This window comes from Thermobia domestica, chromosome 2, assembly GCF_964235325.1.
Source record: "Thermobia domestica chromosome 2, izTheDome1.hap1.1, whole genome shotgun sequence".
Taxonomy (NCBI): domain Eukaryota; kingdom Metazoa; phylum Arthropoda; class Insecta; order Zygentoma; family Lepismatidae; genus Thermobia; species Thermobia domestica.
Genome location: NC_137455.1, coordinates 176,777,443 through 176,788,550, shown reverse-complemented (window position 1 = coordinate 176,788,550; position 11,108 = coordinate 176,777,443). Strand labels below are relative to the sequence as shown.

Genomic DNA, 11,108 nt, shown 5'->3' with positions numbered 1-11,108 from the left:
TACAAACGAGAACAAATTGATGGTTTCTCGGGAAGAAAAGAAATGCGTATTGAAAAACTTCGTCATACATCAAACATTTATTCGCATGTTACATACGAAAAAAACAACACATTTAAGATGAGAATTGCAGGATCAATGCAGCCAATATTTCTTAAGGTTTGTAAAGTTTAAAGTGAACAAAAAATTTCTACAGAAAGAAAAAAGTAACTTAAATGTGATAAACAGGGCCCGGATCTTGTTGACCTAAAATTTTCTAAAAAGTGACCTATAAAATGACACTAAAGTTCCTGTAAAATGACCCTCAAATTCACAAAAATTGACCTTAAAACTTGCGTTTTTTTAAAACGTTTATTTCGTTAAACATTGACATCTTTTAAAAATATCTTTTGAATTTTAATTAACATTTCTCACTCATATTCAAAAAGTTTTTCTTTCAGTTAGTTGCAGTCCATTGATCATTATGTCCATTGATCAGTCTCATTGTACGGCATTGCACGTACTGAAAGCGTCAATTTACTCCCGAGTTGAAACTAGGAAGCACTCATAAACTACAAAAGTTCGCAAATGCAGATTACATGAGAATAACATATAAAGCCCTGTTTAAACTCTTTGTATGCCTTCTTATCCATTTTTAGTTATTCACGTGATCACATCCTTTGTGGTCAACAACCCAAAACTATCTGTTTGGCCACCTACCACCTCCCACCTTTCGTCAACCAGCTACAGCTTAGTTTTCATTAGCCTGTTAAGAATGCAGTTTTTCCACCCCAATAGTTAGGAAGCATAAAAAGAGATTATTTAACTTCGTCTTTTTCACATCCGTAAACAGTGTTCATTTTAAGATTTCCTTACCATAAGTGATCTAAAAGTTACCTTAAAACGTTAAAAAATGACCTGAAACTTCAAAACGGCAAAAAGTGACCAAATGTTGACCCTAAAAAAATATTTTTAGAACCTAGAGTTGATGGATAGCGATTTTATTTAAACATGCCTTATTCTATGCGTAACAGAAAAAAAGTTGACTTGTGAACAAGATCCGGGCACTGGTGATAAACAATAATCACGCAAGAAAAAAAATGAATGATTTACCAACACTAATAAAAACGAATTTAATTTTGATTTTGATCGTACTATAGCGAAATGTTTGAACCGATTGGCAGAAATCCTTAAACATAGGAACTACCGCAAACAGAACATTTATCATGTCAGTTTTACGTTATCATTGCATTATTTCTCTTATTATATTGTACAATCACGGAAGAAAGTATTCTTCAGTTGACAAAATGTCTTTCCCTAATAACTCAAGTATAAATTAACCTATTAGAGTACCGACCTTGGCAAGTTATCAATTTATAACTATTCTAAGAATAACAACAAAAAGATCCAAATTAATTCGTTTGTTCCCGAGTTGTTGGGAAAAGAAAATTTGTCAACTGTCAAATACCTTCTTTTCCGTGTGTACTATTCATCATTTTCCTACAAGTAATTTACTTATCATCAGTATTTTAGCTATTTACCTGGGAGAAAAGAATGTTGTGGATGAGCATTAGAATTACAAGTCTCACATACTAAAAATAATACAAAATTTACCATTTTTCTTTCGCTTGTTTCTCACAAGTGAAAGGAGATAATGAAATGTAACTTACCACAGTCACAGATAATGATATTCTACCAAAAAAAAAAAAAAAATAAAAAAATAAAACCTGAAGAATCTTCAGTGTTGCCATCCATAGTTATTACAGTGTTGTCAGAATAACATTTCTCCTAAAATCTAATTTAAGGCAGCGACTAGAAGAACGAACTCAACTGCATTTGATTACGTATAATGTTGTCTTGGAAACCTGTGAACCACTTTTTAAATAATAGTTGTATTTAGTTTGTAATAAACAAAATAGTTTTAACATACAGGTATTAAAATTAAATAATAATGCTATTTAAAAAGTAGTTCACAGGATTCCAAAACAACATGATGCGTAATAAAATACAGTTGAGTTCGTTCCTCTAGTCGTTGTCTTAACTTAGATTTTGGAAGAAATGTTATTCTGGCAAGGGAGCCGATTTCTCTGTGAATTTGGGGGTGGGGCAATCAGATGCAGAAGATATATATATGAGGATTTTAAGACAAATTACATTCAAATTATGCCAAATATTGTATATTCATAAATCAATAGAGGGCCCACATGAGCTTTGGGGGGGGGGGTCCGGGCCCCCTGGCCCCCCTGGATCGGCGGCCTTGTATTCTGGCAACACTGTGATTTTCTATGGACGGCAAAACTAAACATTCTTCAGGTTCATATTTTCTGTTGTAGAATAACATTGTCTATGAATTTTGTAAGTTGCATTTCATTATCTTCCTTCACTTAAGTCAAATAAGCAAAAGAAAAATGGTAAATTTTGTATTATTTTTAGCATGTCAGGCTCTTAAGTATACATACACAATTATTATCTATAACTACCTCATAGAATTTCGTTTTACGCAGAGTGGCCTCTCTTATATTTTGTTCAAGTTTCCACAATGTCAATGAAGTAGAGATAATCCTGGTCTTTTCAATCTACGCAGATTCACTTAAGAGATTTATTGATGCCTTTTTTCTTCTCTTGTTCTCAACCAATAATATTCGAATACACTTTAAACGCAGACAGGAACAGTATTAACCTCTTTGTTTGCTGAAGTTTAACACCTCTTTTCACTAGCAAGGCTACATGAAATATGGTCATTTAGTTTAAAGTGGACTTCGAATTACCATCATGCGTTAAAATTTCAAAGCTCTCCTACCGGGAATCGAACCTGGGACTTGTGATCTAATGGTTCGCGCGCTAACTACTGGATCAGCGAGAAGGGATCTTTTATACCTTTCTGAGTACTAAAATGAGACTCTTTACTGTATATGCATAAATTTTTAATCGGTTATTTTACTAAGAAATCTACATTCGAATTTCAATAACAAATAAACAAAAAATATAACGGAAGAATAACGAAGACATTTTCCCCTTTAGTAAAAGGCCCTATGCAAAGCTCAGCGCGTATCATCTTAAATTTGACCCAGGTCATACATGATAGAGACAGTTTTGGATAGTTTTGGTTGAATAACGTATCTTGAAGAGACTCCAAGTAGAATTCAAAACATAGAACATTAACTCTTGCTTCTTCAATAATATGCAGTAACTTGGCCCATATCTTTAATTTTGACAATTTTTTCTCCGTTTTCAACCTAGAGCTTTTACTCAGAACTTTTGATAACATTATGCTCTAAATACGAGTCTAGTTTGACACCTATAATACAAGAACACTACATTTGATTTCACGGTACTCCACACAGATGATTGCCTCTGTTAATGAAAAGCAAACACATTTAGAACTTCATCATTGAATTTTGAAAGCTAAATTCTCTGTCATCATTTCTTTTCTTTCTCATTCTAAATAATCTAACTTCTTAACAGAATATTCGAAGAGGAAGAAGAAGTGATTGTGCTTGCAGAGGAATCTCATTTCCTAAGGTAAACGTGCCTGGATCTTAATTAAAACGAATTAAGTTTCTTTCCTTCCTTTTCCCCAATTTGCATTAATCAATCTCTCTATAATATTTTATGCATTGATTACTCAATACATTTATACATTTATCTTCTACTTTCTTCAAGGATGAAGAATAGTATACTGGATTACTATGAATGAACTGACCTTTCTAAACCTTTCTCTAGTTACGCAAACTTAAAGTAATAGAAAAACGTCTAACAGAAAAATGCTCGTTTAATGAACTCTTCAACTTTTTTTTTACCTAATTTTGAAAGCTATGATCAATAACAAATCTAACTGGAAGATCCCTTGGGAGTAAAAAGACTCAGAAGTAGAACACCCTTCCTTTGCGATAGGTTTCTGGTTCGAATCCAAGGCCATATGAGTTTTTGATTGACAGCATCGGGGTTTTCTCAGGATTTTTGTGTTTCCTCACACACTCTGATTCCACTAATTATTTCATATTCATTCACTTTCATTAATTACCTGTCTCTTTAATCCTGAAGATCGTAACCGTAGGACGTTACACTGAAAAAAATCATTCATTGGAAGATCCTTCTTAACAGCACTCTAGACATTGGAAATAGCACTATTTTGGGATCCTCACGTTTTGAACTCTAACTAATAGCTCCATTATATAAGACATCTGAAAATTCATTACCGAAGAGACGGAAGCTCAGTAAGAGATCCTTCCCTACGCCAAGCAAAGGTACTATAGATGTGTATTAAAACATTTTTTTAGCATTAACCAAGCCTCCCCTGGTTATAGGTACTACGATATCATACTAAACCTCATCGCACAAATGTACAGTACCCTTGTCACACAGAACATTAATATTAAATTGCATATGTCAGAGATAGTTGGCAATCTTACTACTTAGTAATCTGTTACGTTTTCTCTGAACATTAATTTTCATTTTACCAGCAGAGAAACACTATTATCTGCTTATTTGTTATTTAGAGGTTAAAGTTCCTAACTGATAGAATATACTTTCTTCTGTAAGATTCCTTTCTGTCATACTGAAAGGTCTATTTTCCAGTGGTTTCTCAAAGATCTATAATCCTATGAATCTAAATCTCAAGTATTTCCTCATATAGGTAACACATTGTACTCACCTCACCTAATCAATGAACGCAGCAACGCGTACTTATCATGAAATTTCGTATTACATAATGCTCTTGATCATTTGTCATCTCTTGATTTGGAATTGAACTCAAATCTTAGTTTTCGAAAAAGTAAATAAAGTCAGTAAAGTTTCAAAAGGAAAAAACAAATGTAGTTTCAACAAAATCAAGTATTAAATATATTCCAAGTACGAAAAGGTTGAGCAACATACATATTGAACATCAAAACCATTTTAAAGTAAAATTAATAAATTAGTACAGCATACAGATAGAGATGATACAACTTACATAATTTATCATTCTACTGATTCCTCTATAACCATTAACTCCGTCATTTCATCTGTCTCCTTTAGTCTTTTTCAGTGTGTTTTTTGTAAATCTCTTAAAATAATGTGAAATGAATCTAAAGATTTCATTTATTCTAATGGTAACTGAAATCTGATAGGTCTGTAATTGAGGAACAATGTACTCTAAAACCGAGTGTGCTATGAATCCAATTTAGCTTATATCAGTGGCTGCGGGGAACATAATAATAAAGGCCTAGTGAAATTGAATACAAGTATTACTTGAAATGTGTTGGATCAAACCACATAACAGTATGTAGGTAGTTTAATTTCGGAAATATATCTGCAGCTTTGTTTGGTATGTGACATTGCATTGAATTATATGGGAATGTTGAACCTCTTTTTCCACTTCCTCAAAAGTTAGAAAATGTAACATACCATTGTGTTCTCCTGAAATTCTCATGTCTACTTTATATAGTAGTGTGTTGTGTACGTGAGAAGTATGTGATTTTGAATTGGAAGGAACACCAGGAGAAACCTAAACCTAGTTTAGTGTTATCTAATCATCCTATGCTGATCCCGATCCTCTCTAATATAATAGCAAGTTTTGAAAATATTAGAAAAAGTTGTACCGAGATTGCAATCAAATGTTGTATTTATTCATTAATAGATTTCACGTTGTAATATAAGGTTCATCAACATCTGTAAAATTAAGGAAACTAATTGAATTAAAACATCATTTGTTTTTAAGACATTAATACATTGTTTATTTCTTTATTTTTTTTTCAGATGATTCTCGAGATAAACAGCCAGGTGGCTTTGTTTCGGGACCTGCTCATCCATATCGGACAACCAAAAGACTGTCCAGAATTGCGAGAAAAAATACGGAAACTTCGAAGACAGTGTGTGGAAGCATGTAAGAACACCAATCAAATTCTTCTGCCACAAATACGAAGGTTAGTAAGAGGATATTATCTAAACTGAGTCCATAGAAATAGATGCTTAGTTCACTCAGCATTAGCAAACATTTAAGGGCATACTTCTAGCTATGTGATTTCGCAACTAAACAGGCGCTTAGTGTATCCACTAAACGCCTGGTGACCAAAGAATAACCCTAGCATATTTCTGATTCTGTCAGAAAACTGTCTGTTAATGGAACACACTACACTGTAGGTTACCTTAGTTAAAGTTGCATTTGTTTAGATGCAAAAATTGTTTATGCATCTCTTAAAATACGATATCCTTCGTTTGACGAACTTAGTTGCTTTCTCGGCTGTTTTTCCCCCTTGTTAGATTCCTCCCTTTCTTGAAACCTTGATCATCATTTCAAAGTACTGTACCTGAAGACCTGGTTTGTTTGATACTTGCAAAATGTAATAGTCAGTACGACGATTTATTATTTCATTATGCTCTGAAAGTACACACATTGTGAACGAAAATACCAAATATTGTGGAAAGCGATATAATGCTTTAAATTTTGGTAAATATGTTTGTAAAAAAAAATTAGCCTTCAGAATAACTCATTGAGTTTGAAATTTTATCTATTATGTTTTAGGGTATGAACGACGGGTATTAGTATGGACTCCAAACTACGACAAAGGTTAAATTTAGTGCATTAAAGGATTTGCAGACCATTAGGTAAAATTAATCCCCACAGTATATGACATTTCTCCACAATAGTATCTTGTTCCCAAGGGATCTAAATTACATGATCATGCCACCGTTTCCGGTTAAGAATTCATTAATATTATCACTAGTATTCACCTCTCGCACTTGCTGGCAATACAATTTCCTCTGAAATGTTGTATAACATTCTCTGCTTGCTTCGAGTAATATATTAATCCAAAATTGTCAACGTGCTCTCCCTACAAGGCTACTTATTCAGTGAGATCTTACAGTAAAATTACAACGAAATATTTACAAATACATTGTCAGTAATTCAGTATGTTACTGCACGCTGGTCTTACATATCTATTAAGGAGGATACATTTTTATGTATATACATTAAGTTTTATTTAGCTATCAACTGTAGTCCTCAAATTCCGACAGCGGTGTTGACACTAATTGATGGTAATTTTACTAAATATTCTTACAATAATCATCATTTTATCTTGTGTAATTGTTTTGCGGAAGGCAAGTTTTAGTTATTTGTCTAGAGTAGGCAGTCAATAAATGAAAAGAACAGAGGTGCTTGATATTTTCCACTGATTTCAAGAGACACATAAAAACTTGAAATTAGAGTCTGAAGTAAGATAGATTTACAATTAAGGTTAAGAATATTACAATACAATAACTAAATAAGTATGGACTTATTGTTAGGATATTTATTTCCACTCACCAATTAATATTCCTCCGATGTATTGCATTCTAATTGTTTCGTGTAAACCTTTCACAAATATTTATATTCTTGCTAAAGTCATTGCCTCACCAAAAGAAAAAAGCTCAGTCTTTTCAGAGAAATGTACGTGCATATTTTATGACAATTAGATTTGCGACATTTATATTGATTATTGACAATTAGGCCCGGTATTGGATCAAAGGACTCTCGACTAGCTTCAGTACTATAATACCGGTACAATTAACGTATATAACATGATACATTCTAACCAAAATTGTTAAACATGTTTTAACACTGAATGACATAAAATTATGAAATAATTATTTTTAACGTAATAATAAATAAATATATTTCACTATTTTAATACTATTTCATTTGTAATATTTTCATATATAATATAATAAAATAAAAATTTAATGAAGTTCAGACCTATTTAATTTTCAAACAATGTATATAGCAATTATTATTATTATTAAGTATAGTACCTTTTGGCAAGTATCGGGACTAACCATTTTTTAAAGTATAAAAGCACCAATTACTGAGTTGATCTTGTAAATTATTCTTAGGATTATTATTATTATATAATGATTTAAAATTTTGAATTTAAAATTCTAGTTTTTTGAATCTTAGATTTGAAATCGCATTTTAAAATATTACACCGTGATGAATTATTTCTACCTCAATAAATATTTCCGATATGTCGTTAATTTGTAGAAATTTCATTGCTCATAACTTAACTCTGAATTTTTTTTCTTTACGTCCCAGATTAATACTGAAATAAACTGACATTCGGATCATAATATGGGTTTGGGTTTTGAGAGGAATCGTACTTCAAACAGAAGTTAAGCCTTTTGATTACACGGACCGAACATGAATGTGCTACACACCAGAGAGCTCCTCCGTGGCTATATGTTTAACGTACGGATCTTCGGCACGAGAGACCAGGATTAGAATCACACGTTAAACTTTAGTTCCATGTCTCATATAGTCTCACTGCTGAGAGGGGCGTTAAACTCTAATTCAACAACAACAAGCTACGCTTGAATTTTAGGAGCAGGAATTTGGTGATGCTTATTAATGATAATAATCTGATATCCAATTTCAGATTTCTAGTAAATCATTAATTGCCAAATGAACAGTTCTATTTAGATAAAACCTAAAGATATAATTAGTTTAATTTATTTGCTACAAATTCACATATTACTACCTCTGATATCGATTAACTGGTAACTGTTTTTAAAAATCTTTTCATTTATCAGCAATACTTCAATAGGAACATTTTATTTATTTAATTTATCAGCAACTACTTTAATAGTAGTCAATTTATTTTCTTTTGTGTTCGTGTGCTAGCTTAAAAGAGAAAATGAAATAACTAAAATAATAGGACTAATGAAATGCAATCGGAAGCAATTACATCGACGTTTTAGAACATAAAAGCACTTTTTCCCAGCTTAAAATTGTTAGTTAAAAATGAAAAGATGTGAAAGAAATGAGAAATAGTTATCGCACCTACATATATTTATTTGCTAGCTGCATATATATATATATATATATATATATATATATATATATATATATATATATATATATATATTTCAAACACACTAAATATTTTAAAGTCATATTGTTAATTTAAAGAATAATCATTTTGTTTCACTCTTACTTTAATGTTTCTTTCCCATCTTTGAGACATCAACCTAGAGTTTAACGTTTCTTTAACCATCTTTAAAGAGTTTAAAATTTATTTAGCCATCTTTGAGACATGAACCTACAGTTTAATGTTTCTTTCACCATCTTTGAGACGTGAATCTAGAGTTTAAGTGGAATCCGAAGCTCATGGACATCCTCCGGGAATCAAACCTGGGTTTTCTCACTCTAAACGCGCGTCCGCTAATCGTTTAGCCACTCTTGATCATTTAAAGTTTTTTTTTGTTTTCCGGCACCTGGGTTATATTAGACAGAACAAACTGCTTAAAATAGAATCCAATTTATTACTTGGATTTTTATCTTAGGCAAACATCTCAATCGAAGGTCGACTCAGGGGAAGACCAAGCATACAAACGCATGCTAGCGACGAAGAGGAGTATTTTAACAACAAAGTAATCATCCTTCATTAGAATCTCGCAACTTCATCATTGACATTGGCAACAGTGCTTGTAAATGCGAAAGAGTGTACCTCAACTCAGTCATTACAGCGAGAATATATAAATAAATTCTGCTGAAGACAGCAAAGAAAATCAGACAAAATGGCCTTGCATTTATATGGCCTTGCATTTACAATAAGTATTAAGAGTATCTAAATATTTTAGCCTAGGTAATTATGCAACCTGTAACTCTTAATATTTTGAGGTTTACTTATTAGCATTAGGCGAAACGTACATTTACGAAAGAATGTTACATAGATAGCCACTATTGAACTCACCGTTAGCCGTGAAGACATTAATAAATTGATTCCATTAACAAACTCGATCGAGAAACCGCTCTAGTAAGAAAACAACTTAAATTAATTCTCTTTCTTTTAAGTTATTGTGTGGAGTAACGGACAAACATAGGACTAGATTTCACAATCTTATAGGGTCTACCAGTGTCATCGTAATAAGGAAACCGCCATTAATATTGACAATGCATATTCAAGTGTCTCGAAATTCTATATATAAGTTTGATAACAAAGGTTCTAAACAATTGCTTGGCCAATGTTCATCATTGAATTGGTAAGTCTTTCTTACATCCGACTAAGATTGGCAATTCAGATGGTCTGAAGCTTTTGCCGAAACTTCAGTTACTATTTAATGATACAGACTGTTGGTGACTTGTCTGTGTTAGGAAATAATTTTCTAGATTCAGTTAATAAACTCTGTGTCAGAACCACTCTTAATTCTATTTTACTTCTCATTACATACCCACAATTTAATACTCATAATTTATGTTCTTTCGGGATCGAAGTTATTTTCCATTATCATTTATAGTATTGGATCTGCAAAATATTCTGATGGTAATCTCTGGTTTTCCATTCAATTCTTTTCTTACCTGCTCTCAGTATAAAATAGTGTCTTGTATACATGCATTTGCAAACGTTTTTAAGACTAAGTTGTTTCTCTATTTTACGGATTTATTTATTTATTTATTGACATGTAGTCCTTCAAAAGCTTGACTAATTGAAATTTTCTCACGCTTCTGTGAAAACGGTTTTCGCATCTAAACAATAGCTTACTTATCTTGTATAGAATAAAATTTAATTAAGTGAAGCATTCCAGCGAATAACGCTGCATGGCACATTTCAGTGAATTCGAGAGAAACGGAGAAAACCTGTAGTATGTTCCTGGACTACAAGAAAAAAAGCAAATAAAACATTATGCAAATATATTATAAATGGCTGAAAAAATATCTTACCTTATGAATGGCCAGTTCTTATATGTCAGTCATGTTTCATATAACATAATTTCACAGGCAACTCATCGGATTCTAAAATATGCTATATAGTGATATTCGGCGGAGTCCTTCGCTTTTTGAGTAACTGTTTTTTTTCTTTAATGGTCGCTAGTTATGTTATAGTGTCGATAGTACCGTGTAGTGTCTCTTTGTTTTGAACGGATCTAATACCAAGCGGAAATATTAAGTAATTGCTAGGCAACTGACTCTCCATATTGTAGGAAATAATTGGAATATAAATATCTATATATAAACATTGAGCGTTGTAACAAAGTAATACCAAGTACATGTTTTAACTTGCATGTCAAGAGAATTGTTACTATAACTAACATCGAAACATGTATGCTACTATGAGATAACGTATTGTATTTTTAATATATTACATTGTAATAATAGTAGGCAAAAGAAGCGATAAAAA

At 32.0% G+C, this 11,108-nt stretch overlaps 1 protein-coding gene across 1 annotated transcript in view; it reads left to right on the top strand.

Moving 5' to 3' along the window:
* The first annotated feature begins 5,036 nt into the window (after positions 1 to 5,036).
* dcma (decima) overlaps positions 5,037 to 11,108 on the top strand; it is a 640,978-nt gene continuing 634,906 nt past the window's right edge. Inside the window, exons 1-2 of the mRNA XM_081749850.1 lie at positions 5,037 to 5,066; positions 5,713 to 5,879. Coding sequence (XP_081605976.1) covers positions 5,037 to 5,066; positions 5,713 to 5,879 — 197 coding nt within the window. The remainder of the gene's footprint in view (positions 5,067 to 5,712; positions 5,880 to 11,108) is intronic.